The sequence below is a fragment of the Malaclemys terrapin genome, chromosome 8 (assembly GCF_027887155.1).
Source record: "Malaclemys terrapin pileata isolate rMalTer1 chromosome 8, rMalTer1.hap1, whole genome shotgun sequence".
Taxonomy (NCBI): domain Eukaryota; kingdom Metazoa; phylum Chordata; order Testudines; family Emydidae; genus Malaclemys; species Malaclemys terrapin.
Window position 1 is genome coordinate 34,366,236 of NC_071512.1, and position 26,682 is coordinate 34,392,917.

At 47.0% G+C, this 26,682-nt stretch overlaps 1 protein-coding gene across 1 annotated transcript in view; it reads left to right on the plus strand.

The window, feature by feature from the left end:
* Nucleotides 1–26,682, plus strand: part of CTNNA1 (catenin alpha 1) — a 222,978-nt gene that overhangs the window by 31,396 nt on the left and 164,900 nt on the right. The window contains exon 3 of the mRNA XM_054038540.1: nt 16,850–17,045. Coding sequence (XP_053894515.1) covers nt 16,850–17,045 — 196 coding nt within the window. The remainder of the gene's footprint in view (nt 1–16,849; nt 17,046–26,682) is intronic.

Here is a 26,682-nt window from a genome sequence, read left to right on the forward strand (position 1 = left end):
CAGAGCCTTGGTGGGATAACTCCCATGATTGCAGTACCAGCATTGAGGGATACAACTTGTTCCAGAAGGATAGGTATGGGGGGCAGAGGGAGGGAAAAGAGGAGGGATTGTGCTGTATATCAGGAATGTGTACACTTGCTCCAACGTCCAAGAGAAAGTGAGGGGCAGACCTACTGAGAGTCTTTGGGTGAAGATAAAAAGGGAAAAGAATGGCAGCGATCTTATGATGGGGTGGTCTATTATAGAGCATCTAATCAAGAAGAGGAAGTGGATGAGGCATTCTACAAGCAAGTGACAAGATTAGCTAACACACACAAGCTAATGTTAATGGGGGATTTTAACTTCCCTGATATCTGTTGGACGCTTATTATAGCAAAACATATGTCCTGCAAGTTCTTACTTGTGCAGGGGACAACTTTCTGATTCAGAAAATTGAGGCAACAACTAGGGGGTCATCCATTTTGGATCTGATGTTGATCAATGGGGATGAATTATTTGCAAATGTGAAAGTGGTTGGGAACTTAGAAGAAAGTGTTTATTGATCTGATAGAATTCAAGATCCTAAGGAAAGGAGGACATGAGAACAGCAAAACAAGGACACTGGACTTCAGAAAGGCAAATTTCAACCAACTCAGAGAAATAGGCATGGTTCCATGGAAAGACCAATTAGGAAGAAAAGGAGTCGAAGGTGGTTGGCAGTTCCTAAAAGATGTAATACTAGATGCTCAACATCAAGCTATTCTGATGCAGAGGAAAGATAAGCAGAACTACAGGAGGCCGATGTGGCTGCACAAGAAGCTGGGAAAAGGGGCATGTCACCAAGGAAGGTATACATGGGAATAACATGAGCATGTAGGGACAAAATCAGGAAAGTCAAGGCAAAGAATGAGATACAGCGGGCAAGAAATGTTAAGAGACAACGAGAAGGGATTCTACAAATGTCAGACAAAAAAGATCAGGGATGGTGTGGATCTGTTGCTCAATGAAAAAGGTGAGCTGGTAATGGAAGATGATAGGAAGACAGAGCTGCTCAGTGTCTACTTTGCTTCAGTCTTCTCACAGAAAAATAACGTGACTGGACAACTAGTGAAGTTACCATAGACTGTAAAGGGGAAGGGATGCAGATCAGGATAAGTAAAGAACACTTCAGATCTTCTGACTGATTTGAATGAATTCAAGTCACCTCAGGGTGCTGAAGAAATTTCTGCACCATTCGCAATAATATTTGGATGATGAGAGGTCCCAGAAGACTGGAGAAGGGCGAACAATAGTGCCCATCTTTAAAAAGGGGAAAAAGGAGGAGTTGGGGAATTTATAGACCTGTCATTCTGACCTCCAAAACCTTGGAAGTTGGTAGAACAATGTTTAAAACGTTTAGTTTGCAAATACCTTGAAGATGAAGGGGTAATCGCTGGCGGCCAGCATGGATTTATTAAGAACAAATCATGCCAAACCAGCTTGATTTCATTCTTTGACAGGGTAACTGGTTTGGTGGATAGGAGGGATGCAGTGGACGTAATATATCTGGATTTCAGCAAGACTTTTGACACAGTTCCACTTCACATGACATGATGCCAATTTTTAAAAAGGGCTCCAGCGGTGATCCCGATTAATTCAGGCCGGTAAGCCTGACTTTAGTACCGGGTAAACTGGTTGAAACTATAAAGAACAAAATTGTCTGACACATAGATGAACATAATTTGTTGGGGAAGAGCCAACATGGTTTTTGTAAAGGGAAATCATGCCTCACCAATCTGCTAGAATTCTTTGAGGGGGTCAACAAGCATGTGAACAAGAGGATCTAGTGGATATAGTGTATTCAGATTTTCAGAAAGCCTTTGACAAGGTCCCTCTCCAAAGGCTCTTAAGCAAAGTAAGCTGTCGTGGGATAAAAGGGAAGGTTCTCTCATGGATTGGTAACTGGTTAAAAGATAGGAAACAAAGGGTAGGAATAAATTATCAGTTCTCAGAATGGAGAGAGGTAAATAGTGGTTTCCCCTGAGAGTCTGTACTGGGACCAGTCTTATTCAACATATTCATAAATGATCTGGAAAAAGGAGTAAACAGTGTGGTGGCAAAATTTGCAGATGATACAAAACTACTCAAGATAGTTAAGCCCCAGGCAGACACTGAAGAGCTACAAAAGGCTCTTTCAAAACTGGGTGAATCAAGAAAGAGATCTTGGAGTCATTGTGAATAGTTATCTGAAAACATCCACTGAATGTGCAGGGCAGTCAGAAAAGCAAACAGAATGTTGGGAATCATTAGGAAAGGGATAGATAATATATTGCCTCTATAGAAATCCATCATGTGCCCACATCTTGAATACTGGGTGCAGATTTGGTTGCCCCATCTCAAAAAAATATATTGGAAAAGGTTCAGAAAAGGGTTACAAAAATTATTAGGGATACGGAATGGCTTCTTATGAGGAGAGATTAATAAGACTAAGGCTTGGTCTACACTAAACCCCCAAATCGAACTAAGGTACGCAACTTCAGCTACGTGAATAACGTAGCTGAAGTCGACATACCTTAGTTCGAACTTACCGCCGTCCAGACCCGGCAGGCAGGCTCCCCCGTCGACTCCGCGTACTCCTCGCGGCGAGCAGGATTACCGGAGTCGACGGGGAGCACTTCTGAGTTCGATTTATCGCCTCCAGACTAGACGCGATAAATCGAACCCAGAAGTTCGATTATACTTACCGCGCTGGTTCGGCGGCAGGCAGACAAGCCCTGGGACGTCTCCTCTTGTAAAAAAGACTACTAAGGGGGGATATGATAGAGGTCTATAAAATCATGACTGGTGTGGAGAAAGTAAATAAGGAAGTGTTGTTTACTCTTCATTACACAAGAACTAGAGGGCACCTAATGAAATGAATAGGCGGCAGGTTTAAAACAAACAAAGGAAGTATTTCTTCACACAGTGCACAGTCAGCCTGTGGAACTCTTTGCCAGTGGATGTTGTGAAGGCCAAGACTATAACAAGGTTCAAAAAGAACTGGATAAGTTCATGGAGGATAGGTCCATCAATGGCTATTAGCCAGGATGGGCAGGGATGGTGTCCCTAGCCTCTGTTTGCCAGATGCTGGGAATGAGCTACAAGGAATGGATCACTTGATTACCTTTGTGTTCATTCCCTCTGGGGCACCTGGCATTGGCCACTGTCGTAAGACAAGAAACTGGGATAGATGGACCTTTGGTCTGACCCAGTATGGCCATTCTTATGTTATGACATTTTGATATGTAAGCTGGAGAAATGCAGGTGCAGCAGAACTACCATTAAGTGGATACATAATTGGTTAAACAACTGCAAACAAATAATACCTATTAATAGAATGATGCCAGATTGGAAGGAGGACTCAAGTGGGGTTCCACAGGGATCTGTTCTGGATCCAGTGTTGTTTAGTGTCTCTTTAATGATCTGGATGTAGGAATAAAGAGCATACTGATCACAAAGCTGGGAAAGTTGCAAATACTTTGGAGGCCAGTGCTAAAATTCAAAGTGATCTTGATAAATTGGAGAACTGCACTATAGACAACAAAATGAAATTCAACAAAGACAGATGTAAGGCGCCAAAGTTAGGGAAGAAAAATCAAATGTGCAAATACAGAATGGAGGATAACTGGCTTGGCACCAGCGCTGCTGAGAAGGATCTGGGAGTTCTTCTTCGAGTGCTTGCTCATATCCATTCCATTAGGTGTGCGCGCGCCGCGTGCACGATCGTCGGAAGATTTTCTACCCTAGCAACACCGGCGGGTCGGCTGTGGAGCCCCCTAGAGTGGCGCCTTCATGGCGCTGAATATATATCCTAGCCAACCCGGCGCCCCCTCAGTTCCTTCTTACCGCCCCTGACGGTCGTTGGAACTGTGGAGCGCGGCGTAGCTGTTCTCCACTCTCCCTAGCTTATCCAGTTATTCACAGTTATAGTTGTAGTTTTAGTGGTTTATAGTTATATAGTTGGTTATTCACTTGTTATAGTTGTTATATAGTTAAAAAAAGGGGGATTAAGGGGGTTGTCTCCCCCCTTTTTTTCCCGGCCGCGTGGTCGGGCTCATGCCCAAGGCTCCCGGCTTCAAGCAGTGCGCCTCCAGCGCTAAGCATATGCCAACGAGCGACCCGCATGACTCGTGTCTGAAGTGCCTGGGAGAGTCCCATCAAACAGATAAGTGCAAGATCTGTAAGGCCTTCAAACCGAGGACCAAGAAGGAGCGGGACTTTCGACTCCGGCAAATCCTTATGGAGGCAGCACTTAGCCCGGACGCTCCATCGGCGCGTCAGGCCCCGGCACCTAGCACCTCGGTGCGCAGTGCCCCAGCGGCACCGACCATGCCGACCACGGCAGACAAGCCTCCACGGCACCGGACCTCATCGGCACCGCACTCAAAACAAGTGCCTCGGCACCGTTCATCATCCCCGGGACATAAAAAATCCCATAAGGCGGGGACCTCAGTGCCGAAGACGCCGGCTCCCCCGGTGCCGGGGGTAGAGCCGCGTCCACCTGTGGAGCACCGGAAACAGGTGCCTCCAGCACCGTCGACTCTGGCTCCAAGGCCGTTGAGTCCGGTGCAGACAGAGTCACCACCGAGACCGGCGGTGATACAGTGCCTCCCGTCGACACCGGAGACTTTCGCGACGGCGAGAGACTTGATCGCTCTCACGGAGCCGGCACCGCCACAACCACCGGCACCGTCGGCACCCTTGACTCGCACGGTCCAATCTAGGGAAAAACCTGCCTTGATGCGCCCTCCATCACAAGGGCTGGAACCGCGGCACCGATCCAGGTCCCGAAGCAGGTCCCCTCGCCGCTCGCAGTCCCGGCGCTGGATATCACCTCGGCACCGGTCGTACTCGTCGGCCAAGATCATCGCGGCACCGCTCTACATCTCGGCACCGTTATGATCGTCGGCACCGATCAACGTCGAGACGTAGCTCTCGGCACCGATACGATCGACGTTCGATTTCGAGAGGCCGCTCCCGGCACCGGGCCTACTCTAGGTCATCGTCTCGATCCAGGTCCGACTCCCGGCACCGGCGAGGCCATCGGTACCGATCGCGATCTCGGCACCGATCGCCGGCACCGCATAGAGATGGAACATCTCTAGATCGGCACCGGACGACACCGTATCCCACGGGATTCGTCTCGGCGCAGTCGGCACCGCCATGGCCATCGAGATCGGTGTCTCGCTCCTCTGAGGACCTACCAAGATCGGCATACCCCCCTCAGGGGCAAGCCGGGGAACAAGATTTAGGCCATTGGCAAGAGGGAGCAGAGGACCCTGACCAGGGCCCATCTCACTGGTCGTTCTGGACCCCGTGGGCATACCACCAGGCGCAAGGGGCTCCAACAACCTCTCGCTCGGGTCACTCTGATACAAGGGCACCAGAGTCCACCATCTCTCGCCCTCCTCCAGGGGGCATGGAGGCCTCTGTATCCGCACCACCTGACATCCCGGACCCAAGGACAGGTGATGCTCCGACCCAGGAACAGGGAGACCAGGATCCTCCCCTGGATCCCTTACCACCAGAGGCATCCTCCTCTTCCTCTCCGGATGAGGCAGTGGCGGGCACGTCGTGCACAGGTCCACCCCCGATAGATCTTCGGGCTCATCAGGACCTGTTACGTAGGATGGCCCGTAACATGGACCTACAGACGGAGGAGATAGTGGAGGTGCAGGACCCCATTGTAAATATTCTCGCGGCGGATGTCCCATCAAGAGTGGCGTTGCCTCTGATCCGCACGATCCAGGCGAACGCAACTACGATATGGCAGACCCCTGCCTCTATCCCACCTACAGCGAGAGGGGTGGAAAGAAAGTACTTTGTCCCTTCCAAAGACTACGAGTACTTGTACACCCATCCCCAACCGTGTTCACTGGTGGTGTCATCAGTGAATGCAAGGGAGCGACACGGTCAACAAGCTGCAGCGCCCAAATCAAAGGAGGCTAAGCGTCTCGATTTGTTTGGCCGTAAAGTTTATTCAGCTGGAGGGCTGCAACTTAGAGCGGCTAACCAGCAGGCGCTCCTGAGCCGCTATAACTTTAATTCCTGGAACTCTATGGGGAAGTTCAAGGAATTGGTTCCCCAAGAGTCCAGGGAAGAGTTTGGGGCCTTGGTTGAGGAAGGTAAAAAGGTGGCTCGGACCTCCTTACAGGCCTCCCTGGACATAGCGGACTCGGCCGCGAGAACCCTAGCCGCAGGTATCGCTATGCGCAGGACCTCCTGGCTCCAAGTTTCGGGTTTACCCCCTGAATTACAGCAGACCCTACAGGATTTGCCCTTTGAAGGACAGGGGTTGTTCTCGGAGAAGACGGACTCTCGATTGCAGAGCCTCAAGGACTCCAGGACAATTATGCGCTCTTTGGGGATGCATGTTGCGGGTCCCCAGCGCAGACCATTTAGACCCCAGCCTCAACGTTTTTACCCCCCTCCACCTCGTCAGAGACAGGACCCTGCCAGAAGGCGAGGGCGAGGTGGTAGGAGAAGATGGGTTGGCCCTCAACCCGGTCAGAACCAGGGGCCACCAAGACCACCTTCAGGTCCTAGACAGAACTTTTGAAGGTGCGGTCGAGGACGGCGCCCCAGTCATCCCCCAGGATCCAGCTCCCTCCTTTCGGGATCGCCTCTCCCACTTCCACCGTGCTTGGTCCATTATAACTTCAGACCGTTGGGTCCTCCGCACGGTGGAGAGGGGATACGCTATCCAGTTTTCTTCTATCCCCTCCTCCCACCCCCCTTCCCCGTCCCTCTTCAGGGACCCTTCTCACGAGCAACTTCTTACACAGGAGGTTTCTACGCTCCTTGCCATGGGGGCCATAGAGGAGGTTCCGATAGAGTTAAGGGGCAGGGGATTTTATTCCCGTTACTTCCTGATTCCCAAGTCCAAGGGAGGTCTGCGGCCCATCTTGGACTTGCGCGGACTCAACAAATTCGTAGTAAAGTTGAAGTTCCGCATGGTCTCTTTGGGGGCCATTATCCCTTCCCTCGATCCTGGAGACTGGTTCGCCGCCCTCGACATGAAAGACGCATACTTTCATATTGCAATTTACCCACCTCACAGACGCTTCCTGCGATTCGTGGTAAACACGGTGCACTACCAATTTACAGTCCTTCCCTTCGGCCTATCCTCGGCCCCAAGAGTGTTCACGAAATGTATGGCTGTCGTGGCAGCGTACCTTCGTCGGCAAGAAATACAGGTGTTCCCGTACCTAGACGACTGGCTGGTACGCGGTCGCACCAAGGAGCAAGTTCAAGCTGACGTCCACAGAATAGTGCACATATTCAACGAGTTGGGCATCCTACTCAACAAGGACAAATCCACTCTAGAACCTACCCAGAGAATAGAATTCATCGGCGCAGTTCTAGACTCCAGACGTGCACAAGCCATCCTGCCAGACAACCGCTTTGGCACCATCAAGAACCTCATTCAAGGGCTCAAGACCTTCCCAACTACCACGGTGAGGTCGTGCCTCACCCTGCTGGGTCACATGGCTTCCTGCACGTACGTAACCAGGCATGCCAGACTTCGGCTTCGCCCACTTCAAACCTGGGTGTCATCAATATACCGTCCACATCGAGACAGCCTGAACATGGTGGTCACGGTCCCGAACTCGGTCCTGGCCTCCCTCACCTGGTGGCTAGATCGCAATGTGGTCTGCGAGGGGATGCTATTTCACGCCCCACAACCCTCTCTGCACCTGGTCACAGACGCGTCATCTCTGGGTTGGGGCGCCCATCTCAACGAACAACATACCCAGGGCCTGTGGTCTGCACCCCAGTTAGCCCTGCACATCAATGTTCGGGAACTGATGGCGGTGCGCCTGGCGTGCCAGGCATTCCTCAATCTCCTACGTGGCCGCTGTGTGTTAGTTCTCATCGACAACACCACGGCCATGTTTTACATCAACAAGCAAGGAGGAGCACGTTCGTCAATTCTATGCCAAGAGGCCATTCGCCTGTGGGACTTCTGCATCGCCCACTCAATCCATCTCACGGCATCGTTCCTCCCTGGAGTCCAGAACACTCTAGCGGACCGACTCAGCAGGTCCTTCCAGACGCACGAGTGGTCTATCCGTCCGGACATCATACATTCCATCTTCCAGAGGTGGGGGTTTCCCCAGATAGACCTGTTTGCATCTCGAGACAACAGGAAGTGCCATATGTTCTGCTCCCTACAAGGTCGAGCTCAGGGCTCCCTCTCGGATGCGTTTCTCCTTCCCTGGAAAGACCACCTGTTTTATGCATTCCCTCCGTTTCCTCTGGTCCACAAGGTACTGCTCAAATTGCGCAGAGACCAGGCACAGGTAATTCTGGTCGCTCCAGCGTGGCCGAGACAACATTGGTACACCACACTGTTGGAACTCTCGGTTCAGACACCGATCCCGCTTCCGTTGTGTCCGGATCTCATCTCTCAGGACCACGGCCGGCTGCGTCACCCCGACCTGCAATCACTCCACCTCACGGCGTGGCTGCTCCATGGTTCACCCAGGCAGAGCAGCAATGCTCGCACTCTGTCCAACAGATTCTGCTGAGCAGTAGGAAGCCCTCAACACGCACCACGTACCTGGCCAAGTGGAAGCGGTTCTCCTGTTGGTGCGAACAACGAGCCATGTCCCCGTTGCAGGCACCCATTCCTCTCATTTTGGAATATCTCCTCTCCCTAAAACAGCAGGGGTTGGCGATATCTTCAATTAGAGTTCACCTGGCCGCTATATCGGCCTTTCACCCAGGGGAACTCGCGTCCTCGGTATTCTCTAACCCGATGGTCGTTAGATTCCTCAAGGGCTTAGACCGGATGTACCCACAACAACGTCAGCCCGTTCAGACGTGGGACCTCAACCTGGTTCTCTCCAAGCTCACAGGTCCTCCATTCGAGCCACTGGCCACCTGTTCACTTTTGTACCTATCCTGGAAGACAGCCTTCCTTGTAGCCATCACCTCAGCAAGGCATGTTTCTGAACTCAGGGCGCTTACATCTGAGCCCCCTTACACAGTTTTTCACAAGGATAAAGTGCAACTTCGTCCACATCCTGCCTTTCTCCCTAAGGTGGTTTCTCCTTTTCATATCAACCAGGATATATTTCTCCCGGTCTTTCATCCTAAACCACATGCCACTCGCCAGGATCAACGTTTGCATTCCCTGGACGTACGCAGGGCCCTGGCCTTCTATATTGACCGCACAAAGCACTTTAGAAAGATGACGCAACTCTTCGTCGCAGTGGCCGACCGAATGAAAGGCTCACCGGTCTCCTCACAACGCCTATCCTCCTGGATTACGTCTTGCATCAGGATTTACTATGACCTGGCAGGTGTCTCAGCACCGCACCTCACCGCTCACTCCACGAGGGCCCAAGCCTCCTCGACTGCTTTCCTGGCACATGTTCCGATCCAGGACATTTGTAGAGCGGCGGTTTGGTCATCAGTCCGCACATTTGCAGCTCACTATGCACTAGTGCAGCAGTCCAGAGACGATGCTGCTTTCGGATCAGCGGTTTTGCACACAGCAATGTCTCACTCCGACCCCACCACCTAAGTTGGGCTTGGGAGTCACCTAATGGAATGGATATGAGCAAGCACTCGAAGAAGAAAAGACGGTTACTCACCGTTGTAACTGTTGTTCTTCGAGATGTGTTGCTCATATCCATTCCAAACCCGCCCCCCGTCCCCACTGTCGGAGTAGCCGGCAAGAAGGAACTGAGGGGGCGCCGGGTCGGCTGGGGTATATATTCAGCGCCATGAAGGCGCCACTCTAGGGGGCTCCACAGCCGACCCGCCGGTGTTGCTAGGGTAGAAAATCTTCCGACGATCGTGCACGCGGCGCGCGCACACCTAATGGAATGGATATGAGCAACACATCTCGAAGAACAACAGTTACAACGGTGAGTAACCGTCTTTTGTGATGGATGACTACCTCAACCTGAGTCAACAATGCAATGTTGCGCTGTTTGTCTCTCTCCCCCCCCTCCCCCCCCCCAAAAAAAAGAAAAGAAAAAGCAAATACGACTATAGGCTACATTAACAGAGGCATAACACGCCAGTCACGGGAAGTGAAAGTACTGCTCTACTCTGTACTGGGTAGGCCCTGACTGGACTACTGTGTCCAATTTTGGTCACCAATGTATACAAAGGATGTAGCAAAACTGGAAAGACTCCAGAGGAAGTGACAAAGATGATCAAAGGGATGGAATATAAGTCACATTAGCAAAGGCTGAAGGAACTGGGGATGTCTAGTTTGGAGAAAAGGAGATTGGCGGGGCGTGGGGGGGGAGAGAGATGATAGTCTTCAAATACTTGAAAGACTGCCACAAAAAACAAGATAAGTTTTCTCTTGCCACAGAAGGCAGGACAAGAGGCAATGGGTTCAAACTACAGCATAGCAGATTTAGATTAAATCTCAGGAAAAGCTTCTTAACTGTAAGTAGGATGATGGCGGAGACTGCCTAGGGAGGTCATGGAAGCTCCTTCACTGGAGGCTTTCAAAAGGAGGCTGGATAACCATTTTTCTTAGATGGTTTAGACTCAACAAATCCTGCATCTTGCCTGGGGGTTAGACTAGATAACTCTTGTGGTCCCTTCTAGTCCTGTGGTTCCATGATTCTATGAGGGTTGGAACTTTTAAAGCCACAGCACTTAACGAATGGAGGAACTGATGTCAATAGTAGGTTGTCATTGTTTTTGTGGACTAGCTACTAAAGGGATGACCAGTCTCTGGGTTTGCAGATATTTTCTGCTAGTAGAGGAAAGGTGAAACTTGGGAATCTCCCCAGATTGCTCTTTCCAGTCTCCTTGTCCAGTCAGTCCCAGTATTCTCCCCCCAAAACTTCTTGTTCATATCTGGTTCCTCCACCACCAGTCTAGATGTTGTCCCATCTGCATTTCAGTCAGGTATTCTCCTCCTCCCTATTACCTAGGTGTCAGCAGTGGAGGTATTGGGAGCACAGGAGAAACTGCTTCCTACTCTCATTTCTGGTGCCTACAGCATCCAGGATCAGTAAATGTAGAAAAAGTTCTCCTCAGCTTCTGCTGCCCTGGTCTGGAATATGGAGACTCATTGGAGAATTTAGCTACCAAATCTCAGGGTATGTCTATACTACGAAATTATATCAAATTTATAGAAGTCGTTTTTTAGAAATCGTTTTTATACAGTCGATTGTGTGTGTGTCCCACACAAAATGGTCTAAGTGCATTAAGTCGGCGGACTGCGTCCACAGTACCGAGACTAGCATCGACTTCCGGAGCGTTGCACTGTGGCTAGCTATCCCACGGTTCCCGCACTCTGCCACCCATTGCAATTCTGGGTTGAGATCCCAATGCCTGATGGGGCAAAAACAGTGTCGCGGGTGACTCTGGGTACATGTCAGGCACCCCCTTCCTCCCCCTCTCCATGAAAGCAATGGCAGACAATCGTTTTGCGTCTTTTTCCAGCCCAGATGCCATAGCACTGGGATCATGGAGCCCGCTCAGATCATCGCGGCAATTATGAGCACTTTAAACACCACGCACATTATCCTGGAGTATATGCAGAATCTGCCAAAGCAAAACCAGGCGAGGAGACGACGGCAGTGCGATGACAAGAGTGATGAGGACATAGACTTCTCACAAAGTACAGGCCCTGGCAATGTGCACATCTTGGTGTTAATGGGGCAGATTCATGCCATGGAATGCAGATTCTGGGCCTGGGAAACAAGCACAGACTGGTGGGACCGCATAGTGTTGCAGGTCTGGGATGATTCCCAGTGGCTGCGAAACCTTCGCATGCGTAAGGGCACTTTCATGGAACTTTGTGAGTTGCTTTCCCCTGCCCTGAAGCGCCAGAATACCAGGATGAGAGCAGCCCTCACAGTTGAGAAGCGAGTGGCGATAGCCCATTGGAAGCTTGCAATGCCAGCCAGCTACCGGTCAGTTGGGCATCAATTTGGAGTGGGCCAATCTACTGTGGGGGCTGCTGTGATCCAAGTAGCCAAAGCAATCAAAGAGCTGCTGCTATCAAGGGTAGTGACTCTGGGAAATGTGCAGGTCATAGTGGATGGCTTTGCTGCAATGGGATTCCCTAACTGTGGTGGGGCGATAGACAGAACCCATATCCCTATCTTGGCACCGGAGTACCAAGCCAGCGAGTACATAAACCGCAAGGGGTACTTTTCAATGCTGCTGCAAGCCCTGGTGGATCACAAGGGACGTTTCACCATCATCAATGTGGGATGGCCGGGAAAGGTACATGACACTCGCGTCTTCAGGAACTCTAGTCAGTTTCAAAAGCTGTAGGAAGGGACTTTCTTCCCAGACTAGAAAATAACCATTGGCGATGTTGAAATGCCTATAGTTATCCTTGGGGACCCAGCCTACCCCTTAATGCAATGGCTCATGAAGCCATACACAGGCAGCCTGGACAGTAGGCAGGAGCTGTTCAACTATAGGCTGAGCAAGTGCAGAATGGTGGTAGAATGTGCATTTCGATGTTTAAAAGTGTGCTGGTGCAGTTTACTGACTTGGATAGACCTCAGCGAAACCAATATTCCCGTGGTTATTACTGCTTGCTGTGTGTGCCACAATATCTGTGAGAGTGAGGGGCAGATGTTTATGGTGGGGTGGGAGGTTGAGGCAAATTGCCTGGCCGCTGATTATGTGCAGCCAAACACCAGGGTTAGAAAAGTACAGGAGGGCATGGTACGCGTCAGAAGCTTTGAAAACCAGTTTCATGACTGGCCAGGCTACCATGTGAAACTTCTATTTTGTTTCTCCTTGATGAACCCCCCCCCTCCCATTGGTTCACTCTACTTCCCTGTAAGCTAGCCACCCTCCCCTCCCTCCTTCGATCACTGCTTGCAGAGGCAATAGAGTCATTGTTGCTTCACATTCATGCATTCTTTATTAATTCTTCACACAAATGGGATAACTGCCAAGGTAGCCCAGGAGGGGGGGGGAGGAGGGAAGCACCGGGTAGGGTGGGGGAGAAGGGAAGGACAAGGCCATGCTGTACTTTAAAACTTATTGAAGGCCAGCCTTCTGTTGCTTGGGAATCCTCTGGGGTGGAGTGGCCGGAGGCCCCCCCACTGCGTTCTTGGGCATCTGGGTGAGGAGGCTATGGAACTTGGGGAGGAGGGCTGTTGGTTACATAGGGGCTGTAGCAGCGATCTGTGCTTCTGCTGCCTTTCCTGCAGCTCAACCATACGCTGGAGCATATCAGTTTGATGCTCCAGCAGCCGGAGCATTGACTCTTGCCTTCTGTCAGCAAGCTGACGCCGCCGATCCTCTTCAGCCTGCCACCTCTCCTCGCATTCATATTGTGCTGTCCTGCACTCTGACATTGTCTGCTTCCACACAATCTGCTGTGCTGTGTGTGGGAGGACAGCATGAGCTCAGGGAACATTTTATCCTGAGTGCGTTTTTTTTCGCCTTCTAATCTTTGCTATCCTCTGCGAAGGAGAAAAATTTGTAGCTGGTGGAGGCGGGCGGGAAAGGGAGAGTGGTAGTTAAAAAGACACATTTTAGAGAACAACGGGTAGACTTTCTTTCACATTAAACCTTGCTGTTCACATTACATAGCACATGTGCTTTCGTTACAAGGTCGGATTTTGCCTCTTATATTGAGGGCCTGCCGGTTTGGTGTGAGAGATCACTCACGCAGTGCCAGGCAACAGAATTCGGCTTGCAGGCAGCCATGGTAAGCCAGTGTCTTTTGGCTTCTTTAACCTTCATAACATGTGGGAATGGTTTCAAACAACAGCGCTCTCATTTCCCATACCAAGTGGCCATTGGGTTGGCCATTTAAAATGGGTTTGCAATGTAAAAGGAGGGGTTGCGGTTTGCGGGTTAGCGTGCAGCACAAACCCAAATTACCACCCCCCTACACACACCCAATTCTCTGGGATGATCGCTTCATCCCTCCCCCCACTGCGTGGCTAACAGTGGGGAACATTTTCTGTTCAGCCACAGCTGAGCAGGAACGTACACCTCTGAATGTCCCCTTAATAAAATCACCCTATTTCAATCAGGTGACCATGAATGATATCACTCTCCTGAGGATAACACAGAGAAATAAGGAACAGATGTTGTTTAAATGCCAGCAAACACCTGGACCATACGCTGTGTGACAGACCCAGACCAGTGGGGTACAGAGTCTGGTAGAGGGCAAATATACTGGTCACTGGATGAGTAGTTTTCTGTTCCCTGAGTGACCAGAGCAGGGGCTGCACCAGAGTAATCAGGAACCTGCTAGAACCAGTTAAGGCAGGCAGGCTAATTAGGATACCTGGAGCCAATTAAGAAGCTGCTAGAATCAATTAAGGCAGGCTAATCAGGGCACCTGGGTTTTAAAAAGGAGCTCACTTCAGTTTGTGGTGCGAGTGTGAGGAGCTGGGAGCAATAGGCGCAAGGACTGAGGAGCACAAGCGTTATCAGACACCAGGAGGAAGATCTTGTGGTGATAATAAGGAAGGTGTTTGGAGGAGGCCATGGGGAAGTAGCCTAGGGAGTTGTAGCTGTCATGCAGCTGTTACAGGAAGCACTATAGACAGCTGCAGTCCACAGGGCCCTGGGCTGGAACCTGGAGTAGAGGGCAGGCCCGGGTTCCCCCCAAACCTCCCAATTGACCTGGACTGTGGGTTCTTCCAGAGGGGAAGATCTCTGGGCTGTTCCCCAACCCACATGGTGAATCTCTGAGGCAAGAAAATCTGCCAATAACCCATCAAGATAGAGGAGGAACTTTGTCACAGTTGCCATGCTTTGTTATGCAATGATTCCAGGCTACGTCCTACCCGCCTGGCGTGGTCAAGTGTCCTACCATGACAGATGGAATACGGCCACCCTCCCCAGAAACTTTTTGCAAAGGCTTTGGGAGTACATCCAGGAGAGCTTTATGGAAATATCCCTGGAGGATTTCCGCTCCATTCCCAGACAGGTTAACAGACTTTTCCAGTAGCTGTGCTGGTCGTGAATGCCAGGGCAAATTAATCAGTAAACAGCTTGCTTTTTAACCATGTCTAATATTTACAAAGGTACACTCACCAGAGGTCCCTTCTCTGCCTTCAGGGTCTGGGAGCACGTCTTGGGTGAGTTCAGGGGCTACTGAGTCCAGGGTGAAAAACGTATCCTGGCTGTTGGGGAAACTGGTTTCTCCACTTCCTTGCTGTGTGCTATCTTCAATCTCTTCATCATCATCTTCCTTGTCCCCAAAACCCGCTTCCATGTTGCTTGCTTCTCCATTGATGGAGTCAAAGCACAGGGTTGGGGTAGTGGTGGCTGCACCCCCCTAGCTTGGCATGCAGCTCATCATAGAAGCAGCATGTTCGGGGCTCTGATCCAGAGCGGCCAGTTGCCTCTCTGGTTTTCTGGTAGGCTTGCCTTAGCTCCTTAATTTTCCTGCGGCACTGCTTTGCGTCCCTGTTTATAGCCTCTGTCCTTCATGTCCTTGGAGACTTTTTCAAATATTTTGGCGTTCAGTTTACTGGAACGGAGTTCAGCTAGCACGGATTTGTCTCCCCATACGGCGATGAGATCAGGTACCTCCCGTTCAGTCCATGCTGGAGCTCTTTTGCGATCCTGGGACTCCATCATGGTCATCTCTGTTGATGAGATCTGCACTCACCTGCACCTTGCCATGCTGGCCAAACAGGAAATGAGATTCAAAAGTTCGTGGGCCTTTTCCTGTCTACCTGGTCAGCGCATCTGAGTTGAGAGCGCTGTCCAGAGTGGTCACAATGGAGCACTCTGGGATAGTTCCTGGAGGCCAATACCATCGAATTGCGTCCATGCTACCCCAAAATCGACCTGGCAAGGTCGATTTCAGCGCTAATCCCCTCGTTGGAGGTGGAGAAAAGAAATAGATTTAAAGAGCCCTTTAAGTCGAAAAAAGGGCTTCGTCGTGTGTACGGGTCCAGGCTTAAATCGAGGTAACGCTGCTAAATTTGACCTAAAATTGTAGTGTAGACAAGGCTTCAGTCTCCGTTCACCCATGCTTGGTAGAGACTGCTTAGAAGCTTATAAACTGGCCAGATTTGGACAGTGTTTCCATGGGGCATGGCAAAAGGCACATACCTGACACATTCAGCTTCTGCTTCAGATTTCTGCTCCACAGCATGGAGCACTAAAATTTCTAAGTAAAAAGACTGCCTTCTCTCTCCTCCCCCCCCCCCCCCTCCAATCCCATTCTCTGGAAAAATTCAGCCAAAATGGTTAAAACTTGGTGAAGTTTTATAAGCAACTGAAAACAGGGTCTTAAAATGGGAAGTGTCAGTCAACTTTAAACTTACAGGTGGTGTTACCAACTGCACCTAGAAAAGTGATTGCTGACAGGTTGCAGTCCTCTAATTTGGCTGCAAAATTACCTTGCTTGCAAAGTCCCTCATCTCTGTCTTGGACTGAAGAAAGACTGTGAAGCTAGCTTTCTGTAGATGTGCCACTTCAATCCTATTAATCTTTTAAAATGTTTTAAAGTCTTAAACAGTTTTGAACTAATTGTTTCAAACTTGGATTCTTCTTATGTGAAGCCAAATCCAAATCCTGGCCTCTTACTGAAATTGCAGCTTCATGATGCACAGAAGAAGATGCACCTAACTTTTAATTATTTTTTGCCTGCGTCTTAAAAATAACACACCCCTCACTAAGCACTTTAGTTTAAGTTTATCATACTTGTCTAATTACAACATCGCTATGCTTGTTTGTAAAAGAACCATGAAAACTACTCAAAAATGAATTTACTGGCAATTAAGTACTTACTTGAAGTCAGCATAGGTATTGCAAATATGCTATTGATTCAGAAAATCCGAGCTATTAAGTTGATAAACTTGTATCTTGTTTCATGTTACATATACTTATTCGGTATACATCTCAACTATAAATTATCCTTTTTCAGGTTACAACGCTAGTTAATACCAGTAACAAGGGTCCTTCCAACAAAAAAAGAGGACGTTCTAAGAAGGCCCATGTTCTGGCTGCATCAGTTGAACAAGCAACAGAGAATTTCTTGGAGAAGGGAGACAAAATTGCAAAAGAGAGTCAGTTTCTTAAAGAGGAACTAGTGGCAGCTGTGGAAGATGTTCGCAAGCAAGGTAGGTGGTGTATTTTTGAGATAACTTAAATCTGAGTTTCTCTCAAGTCTGGCTTTTAGCTATTCTTTCTAATGCCCATAATGTTATCGGTGTGGGTTTATCTTCCAAACTTTGTTCTTTAATTTCCCTCAGCTTAAATATCGCTTTAGTAGTTTAAATGGCACAGGTGCCACAGGTAAATACTCTACACTACAAAAGACAGAAATGGATTACATTTTTTAAAGGGCATTTTCAACTTAATTTTGCTCCCGAAATAAACTTTCTTTAGAAGAGGTTTTCTGTAAAAGCTTAGTCTTAAAAAGTACAATTCTTTAAACATGGGGAATGTTTAAAACAAAACATTGCCATACTAAAAATCTGAAGGTGAAACTAAGTGTCCAAGCTGAGAGACTTAGTTAAAAGTAAACGATGCATAAATAGTGACAAGCTGAATTGTAAAAGTTATTGAAGAAATGTTGGTTCACAACATAAGACTTTATATATTAAAAAAAATGCTGTCCCTTTTGGTTGTTGTCTTCTCCAAAGAAGTGTAAGAAAAGCTTCTGAAACCAGTCACTACAAAACTTGTGTTGGTAAATTTGTTACTCATAATGATTTACACTTCACTCCTGAGTCTTCATTTTACAGTTCAGTGATGTCCAGTCAACTGATATTAATGGCTACTGTTAGAATTTGTTTTTCATTTACTTGTTTGTGGCTGAAATTGACTAATGACAAAGTATCGGTTGAAAATGGTTTGAAGTTTTGGCTCAAACTGGCTGACTGAGATTCTCATTTGCAGCATAAATTTAAAAAGGGATTCATGTGGTGTTGGTTTTAAACAGAAATGTGCAGGAACCCTTGCTTTAAAATGGTCTTCCATCTCTTGCTGCTTGTTTGATCTCTGCTAGAGAGGCAGAGTTTAGTTTCAACTGCGACCCCAGTCAGATACAGTAACTCCTCGCTTAACATTATAGTTATGTTCCTGAAAAATGCTACTTTAAGCTAATCCAATTTTCCCATAAGAATGAATGTAAATATATATAAATCATGATTGTAAGCTTGGTTGAGGTGGTAGAGTAAGAGGGTGAGATTTCCCAGGGAATGCCTTACTGCTAAATGATGAACTAGCACTCAGCTGAGCCCTCAAGGGTTAACACATTGTTGCTAATGTAGCCTCACACTCTACAAGGCAGCACAAAGGGAGGGAAGAGACACAGCATGGCAGAGAGAGACACACACACACACCGTGTGTGTGTGTGTGGGGAGAGACAGAGAGAGAGTGTGTGTGTGTGTGTGTATGTGTGACATGCATTGCCCTTTTCAGTATGCTGACCCCCCTCTAAGTACATTGCCTTTTTAAGTAGATCAGCAAATTAAGACCGCAGCTGCTGCCAGCAAGTCCCCTCTGTCCTGAGCCCTGTTGTGTCCCCTCCATCCCCCCTGCTCTGTGGAGATGACATACAGGAGCGGGAGGGCGGGGGGACACCCTGACATTAGCATCCCTCTTCTCCCCCCACACAGCAAGCAGGAGGCTCCAAGGCAGAGGGTAGGAGCAGAACACGGCAGTGGCGGGAGGGGGACAGCTCACCTGCCCAGCAATTGATAGCCTGCTGGGTGGCTGCTGCACAGGGAACTTAAGGGAGCTGATGGGGGAACGGGGGGCTGCCGATCTACCCTGGTTCCAAACCCCCACCAGCTAGCTCCAACAGGCTGCTCTTCCTGAAAGCAATGGACAAAGCTGGCGGCTGCCAAACAATGTTAAGGGAGCATTTTGCAACTTTAAACGAGCATGTTCTCTAATTGATCAGCAACGTAACCACGAAAAAAGTTAACTGGGACAACGTTAACTGAGTTACTGTAGTTATTAGTGGTGCTAATGAGCTACAAATGGAGCTCTGTGCAAAGGAGGAAGAAATTCCTCAAGCTGTGTGCTAGTTGATCTTTCCACAATATGTTATAGCAGGGATCGGCAACCTTTGGCCTGCGGCCCGCCAGAGTGCCCTGGCAGGCTGGGCCAGTTTGTTTACCTGCTGCGTCCGCAGGTTCAGCCCATCACAGCTTCCGCTGGCCGCGACTAGCCACTCCAGGCCAATGGGGGGCTGTGGGAAGCAGCATGGGGCAAGGGATGTGCTAGCTTTCCCACAGCCCCCATTGGCCTGGAGCGGTGAGCTGCGGCCAGTGGGAGCTGCGGCCAGCCGAACCTGCGGACGCGGCAGGTAAACAAACGCCCCTGGCCCACCAGGGGCCAAAGGTTGCCAATCCCTATGTTTATAGTGAAAAGCAGTAATGAAGGTTGTCAAACTGCTTCAATATGACTCCCTCCCCCAGTTAACGTTCCAAAACATAGAACTCTTATAGCTGAAATTTTCTGCACCCGAGTCTGAAAGTGACTCTTTGGGAACAAAATTCCTTCAGCTGTGAGCATTCTATAAGGGTGAAATACTACTTTCACTCTTTAAAGTTTCTCCATTTCTCCTTCCTTTTCCCACACCATCAACAACTCAAATTAAACTTGATGTATTAGTAGTGCTAATTGGGCTATGGCCACCCTCAGATTTAAAAAATATATTTATCAAGGTTATCCAAACAATCTTTTCTAATTTTTTCTGAGTGCTTATTGGGCATCTGACTCTCTTGGCCCATCCCACTGAAGTTTTGCACTCCTTCTTTGTGATGTTGCATTGTATATTGCTCTGGCATGGCCACAGGGCTGAACTGTTGGGACAATTTGCATGAAGGAGATTGTTAATCTAGCCTATGTGCACTGTGATAAGTATGCAGAGCAACAACAGCCCTTCAGAAAACTTTTTAGGCAAATAACAGTAAATGTTGGGCTCTTCGTCCCAAAACCTTTTACTACCTTGCTCTTTCTTGTTCCTACAAAATACAGGTATCTCTGCTCTCATTTGTATATTAAATTGTGTAGGGGGAGGCATGTGGAGCAATTGAATGACTTGATGTATTGAGAGGTGGGTGTGTATGTGTATATATAACTTTTTAAACTAGTCTAACGTCCTTTCTCCAGCAGAATGTGAGATAATCTTATTTTGTTCTGGAGCCGTGAAGATGTTCACTGCAATTTCCTTATGCTCACGCCCTTTTCCTTCCCTGCCAATTTTCCCCAAACATCAAGGTCCAATGTACTTGGGAGGTCTCTCTGCCTGTTAATTTTGCACACCCCCCCCCCCCCCCCCCAACTAATGTGATCTGACTTAGTCTTAATTTTGAATTTTTGCTTCACATTGGGAAATCCTTGTTCTCAAAGTGAACAGATGCTGGTTTTCCTTAGCTTGCGTTTATATTTCTAAGCATAAATAGCTGAGGTCTCTACAGAGGTAGAACATGCAAGAGTCTGACCAAATCCCTGTGTGCTGTTAGTTTGAAATGTTCCTATCTAAATTGCCATCTGACTTTGCTAGCTCTTCATATCTAAGAATATTATAGGGAGCTCTGTCTCTTGAGAATCTGGCTAATATACAGCATGAATATAACTCTCCTGAAGTGATGCTCGTTCACCATAATTGATTTAATTTCAAAACTAACAGGGTTGGTGTTTTGCCTATGTCTGCTGAATGACAGTGCTTTGATTTTGTTAGGGACAAAATGTTATATTGAGGTCAGTAAACTACATCACCTCCCAATCAAGACTGATCTAGAATGGAGAGCTGAATATTAGCATAAAATAGCTCTGGTTCTGTAGCTGAATTAGTGAGCTGTAGTTCTCTATATTGTTGAATGTGCTTCATTAATGCAATATATGGGTCTTTCTTCTACTCTAGAAATGCTGCTGTGCTGTGGTAGCTCTGCAATGTAGACACTTTGTGCAGCAGTGGGAGAGGTTCTTCAGTTGCTGTAGTAAATACACTTCTCTGAGAGGCGGTGCTAGGTCTTCCATCAACCTAGCAGTGCCTACACCTGGACTTAGATCCGTTTAATTACATTTGCACACGTTTTTTCACACCGCTGAGTGATGTAGTTAAGTTGACCTAACTTTGTAGTGTAGACCAGCCCTTAAATGTTTATATTGAATAATAAAATAAGACTGGCTGTAGTGTGAGCCTCCTGGGTTGTCAAGACTATATGCTTCTTTGTAGAGGTCTGTTTGGGCCTAAGTTTAAAGCCTGACCTGAACCTGAACCCAGCCCAGGAGTGTCAAATTGTTTTCATACCCAACACTTGTAGGGACTTAATTTTTGCTCCGGGAGCTATGCCCAGAGGTGGGATGGTCTATGCCCAGAGATAGGATGGTCTATGCCCAGAGGATCAGTGGTGTTTTTGCCCCACAGAAGCTCGGCCTGCGAGAACTGGTGAGGTTGGCCCCTGTAGCGGGGAAGCCACCTCTGTCACAGGGACCAGTGGATCGGCAGCTGTTTGTATAGATGCCCTATCTCTGGGATAAGACCAAACAGCTTTGCCACCTTATCCAGAGCATCTGCTTGCCCAGCAGTGCAAGCCCAGGGTTCAGACCTCTGCATGCAGGCCTGGGAGGCTGTCACCCACCACCCCATGCAAAGGAAGGAAAGGGACACCTGTCCCTGATTTTCTTCCAGTTGGCTCAACCTGCCAGCAGCACTGGGATGCTCCTACGTACTGCAATGGTGGTACCATTTCAGCTTCCACTCCCCTTTGAATCAACCACAGTTCCTCTTTGTTTTGTAGCACTGCCAAACTCCCCAATGTCATTTGTGTTCCAGGTACCTTGCTACCAGAGGCAGGGCTGTGGTGTCCCCCCGGGATCAGAAGGGCTGGGGAGTGAAGATGGAGTTGAGGGAAGGGGAAGAATATGGGGAGAGAGTTGAGGAGAACAGGACTGTGGGGCAAGGGGAATGGCCGAGGAGGAAGGGCTGAGGAGTAGAGAGGAAAAGCAGAGGAGGATAACAATTAACAGACAAAGTCAGAGGCGGGCTTTAGGAAGTTGGAACCATATGCACACAGCAGAAAAAAAATGACTGAACCTGAGCCCTTAGAGGGTCGAGTGTTTTTGTCTTTTCATACCCAAACCCAACACTTGTCACCAGGTCCAGTTGGGTTACAAGGGTCTAGGTCTTGGATCCAGCTTATGTTAAAACTTAAGTACATCTTTCTGAATGGTCATGGGAGTAAAGCTGATCCTGGATGAACTATATTTTGGTTCACAACCACAATCCATGCTGTTCCTATCCGCTTCTTGTCAGCTTCATTGTAGTCATAAGACCGTTTTGAAATGGCTGCATGCCAATGAATATCAAAGTGTGTAAGTATTCTGTAGAGAAACCTAGCGCCCTGGGACCGGAAGAGTGATATGAATAAACCTACTTCATCTAAATTGCCAGCTTGGTCCCTATTCCTTAATTATCACTGTGTTTCTAAACTGTTATTTCTGAACTGCCTGTATAAATTATCCTTGCTTTTGTTCACCAGAAACAATGAGAAATAGCTGCTTGTCAGTTACTTGCAGTACTACTACTTCTCTATTCCTGAGCTACTGTCTCTAAAGTAGTGCAGCATTAGTCAGTTGGTTCAATCAGGTTCAGACTACTTAAGTGTTAGGTAAAATGTGATCAGCAGTGTCAACTTGGTTCTGTAATCCTATAACTTTGAGTAGTATGTAATAGATAAACCTATCAGAAAAAACTTTAAATAAAACCAAACCCTATGATCCAGTGGTTCTCAACCTGCGGCCCAGTCAGCACATAGCTGCGGCTCATGTGACATTCTCAGGATCATAGAAGTAGTATTGGATGCAGTCCACAATGGTAAATAAGTTGAGAACCACTTCTCTGATTTATAACTTTAGATCTAGCTAATGTAATTCTAAAACTTTAAAAATGACCTTGAAACTCCGATCTAAGCTACAACACTTCTCCTAAAAAGGAGTTAGGTTCTTTGACCGTTCTGGCTGGTGGATATAAGGGAACTGAAGAGGGGATGGTAACTTTATATCTTCTGTTAGTAGAATGTTGGGCTCAAGGGATATGGATGTGCCTTCTAAATGGTTCTGTGAAGATAATGTAGTTGAAAAAACGACTGCTATGGTAAGCAATCCTGTAACTAACTAGCTTCTGAAAGGAACTGGTTAATAACACTACTCCCGTTTGAGAGCATATTCAACTAAACATTTTACTTGTGAATGAAGCTATTCTGAAACTGAACAACAGGACAGATCACGTAACAAAATAAAACAAATCCTCAATTTCCCTTGGTACATCAGAGTGATACAGTTTAGGAGGAGACTAAGGTAGAAAATTTCAAAGGGACAGTTGTCCAAATCCCCATGGAAACTTAATGGGAGTTAGGTGCCTAATTCCTTTAAACTGTTTCAGAAAGCTCAGATAGAGCTCTTATGGTTTAAGCAAACAGATTCTAGTTACAAATTTGTGATATCTCAGGAAGTAAGGGCCTCTGCTCACTTTTTGCAGGAAATAAACCAGTGTGATTAATACTGTCACTTGTAGCCAACCAGGTTTGGGAGTTCTCAAATTTTCTGGCTTATTTTGAAGTGTGACTGTTTTTCTAAAGAGCCTGTAAACATCTGTCTGATCAAGCCAGGCCACGGACATTTCTTTAGAACCAACTATGAAATCCTTATTGTCTCTACCCCTCAAGGAAGGCTCAATGAGGAATGGACAGAATTCCATAATTATCAACTTGCATTTTGTAGGCATGGAAAAAGTGAGTAATCGGGAGTTTTGAACAAAAGGTGGTAGCTTGGCAAGCTGCAGCAGAAGATCTTTCAGATATAGGGGACAGCATGGAAAGCCTCTTACTCAGTTGAACTGAGCATTGAGGGTGGTATCAGTGGCAAGATGCGGGGTTGGGTGTGTACATTGGGGTGGAGCTATACAGATGGGGCCTCTGATACCAATCTTCTATCCTGGCCTTCAAGTGGTGGAGAATAGGTAGCCCGTGGAACAGATTGGGGTGGAGGGGGGGGGGGGAGGTGAAGGACGTGAACAGTCTGACGAGAGAGGAATATGGAGTGTGAGAGGAGGAGCCGTGGGGTGTGCAGTAATCAAGGTGGGGGATAATTGGAGCATAGTTTGAGGTTTTTAGTGGTGACAAAGCCCTTTGAAAGATATATATTTTTTAATTACAATCAGAGGAATGGCCCTTCACAACTAACTTGTTAGCTTGCTATTTTAAAAACAAAATCCCTTCTCCCCATGCTCTTAACCTTTCTAGCTAACATCTGAAGCCTGGTGCAGTGTTAGTTTTAGAAGTCAACCGTCTTGAGTGGGGAATGAGTGAAGTGGACACTGCTGCCTTTTTTGTATTGAATTTTAGCAACTCAGTCCATTTAGAATAGTGAGAGGAGAAGTATGGATCCTATATTTGGTTCTGACAAGTACATTTAAATGTATTCACTTTACCATGCTTTATGCCTACACTTAGTGAAATCCAAAGGAGCATTTTGAATGGCGCATATTTCTTCAAAGACCAGGCACAGGATGAATGCAAAGGAAAGAAATCCTGACTGTTATGATTTACGATAACCAATGATTTTGTCATTTACTTGCATCAGAGATGCATGCTCTTAAATTTCTTCCATACCATACCATCCATTCAAAAAAAAAAAACACCTAACATTTGGTAGAGTTCGTACACAAGTTCTTGCTCTCTACTTTTTTCCTCCATTTAAGAGATTGTTACTTAAGCTCTTCAGTTTTTCTATAAAGGCTAAAATAAGTCTTGCTAGTGGGCCATACTATGAAAGCTTGAATGTAACTGCACATCTTAATGTTGAGACTAAAATATGTAATGTTGAGATTGAAATATGCTTAGGTCAGAGTTAATGCTTTCATGCATACATAGTGAGACTGATTTCTTCCCAGCCTTGAAAGTCCCCTGCAGGACTCAAATTGGGTGAAATTTGTCCCCCTAGATATTTAAATAATAATGCTAAATCTGCAACCCTTATGTCAAGATGGCATAACTTGTGTGTGTGTGGCAGTCCCGTGAGAAATATACCCCTCCCCCCAATCAGTTTTTACCTCCTTGTTGCTTTACAAAAACACTAGATGAAGCAATTGTGTTTGACAGAGGAGACGAACAGAGAATTAGCTTGCTTAAACTTCTTAGCTGCCTACTGCAGGGGTTTTTGCACCTTTTGAAGTAAGTTTGTACTGGCTGCTTTTGGAGCTGCAGGATACCAAACTAGATTGACCAGTGATCCAATACGGTTTTCTAATTCCTATGTCTCAACTTTAGATTTATTTCTATCCTTAACATCTCCAGTTGGAAATGCTGTAACTGGGCAGCTGTAGCTTGATATTTGGAATTTGGTTTTGTTTTACAAAAACTCCAAGATGCTTCATGTGGCAAAACACTAAAAGCAGCATATTGCTCATCTTAAATATGGTTGTGAAGAACTCAGTGGTACCTCATTCTCCGTAGTGATCAGACAGCATCCTATTCTTGGGACCATTCTGTGTGGGTGTGAGCAGGGGTGGCAGTTGAATGCCTTGATGTAAGATCTAATAGCCCACTTAATCAAGAGAGATGTCCAACCTTGCATCATTTAATGAAATATCTAACTTTAACTTTAAAGATTCAATTCCAAAGAACTGCTTACCATTTGGAGACACTTCCCAGGATATAACACTACTGAACTTCATAGAGTTCAGAATTAAACTAATTCTAAGCTTTTTAGTCTCAAGACTTTTTTTTTTGTACACATTCCTACAAGTTAAACTCTTATCAGTTACTGATTTTTTTTTTTTTTTTTTTCTTTAGTAGCCATGTGAAGGAATAACTGATTAAGCGCCTGTCTGAGAGAATTTTATTTGGGTTAGATTACTATTGCTACATCTTCACTATGAAAACTCAGTATACTATTCCAAGTTCTGTATCCTAGACTCATGGGCTGAAATCCTGGCCCCACTGAAGTCTGAGACTTGTCACAGACTTCTGTGGGACCCAGGAGTTCACCAGACTTTGAAGTTCTTCTGGAAGACAATCAGTTGCAAGAGCACTGAGCATCCTTTCTGCCCGCCCTAAACTTTTAACACTCCCCTCACCCCCCACCGTTCAAATTTGCAAAAATAAGCCAGACTTATATTTTAGGTATGATTATCAATCTCTAAAGCTCTTTTGTCCCCTACCATTCCCCAAAATTCATACATGGTTTATAAAGCTGCCTATGCCAATTTTGGGGTACCGATCACCTCATACATCCAAGTTTAGCAATTGGCTTAGTGTTTAACCATTTATTGTACATTCTGGGATCCAACCCCTGGGACTAACTCTGTCACTGATTTTTAAGTCTACGGAACAGAATGTCCATGGTGGTTCTAAATCAATTGACTGCACCAACATATGGCAATATGAAGTACTAGTGCGCTGGGGAAAGCACACTTGGTCAACCTCATAAAAGCTCCTATAAACTTTGTGGATATAGAAAATAAAAATCCTCAGTCTTAACTAAATGTCAGAGAATTCTGAGTTCTTTGTTAAAGTTAACTGATGTAAAATGAAGTTTTATATAGAGTCATAAAGCTTTCATGTGTACTGAATATCTTTTCTATAAATGACTTGTGTTAAATGAAGCAACGTTTGATACTCTTTTTGATTCCCAAGTAACTGTTCTCTTAACTCAAATGCAATGAAAAGTAGAGGCTGTTTTAGAAACACCTCCCTGAACATTCACAATTACATGTTCTTTCTGTGGCAGTTATAA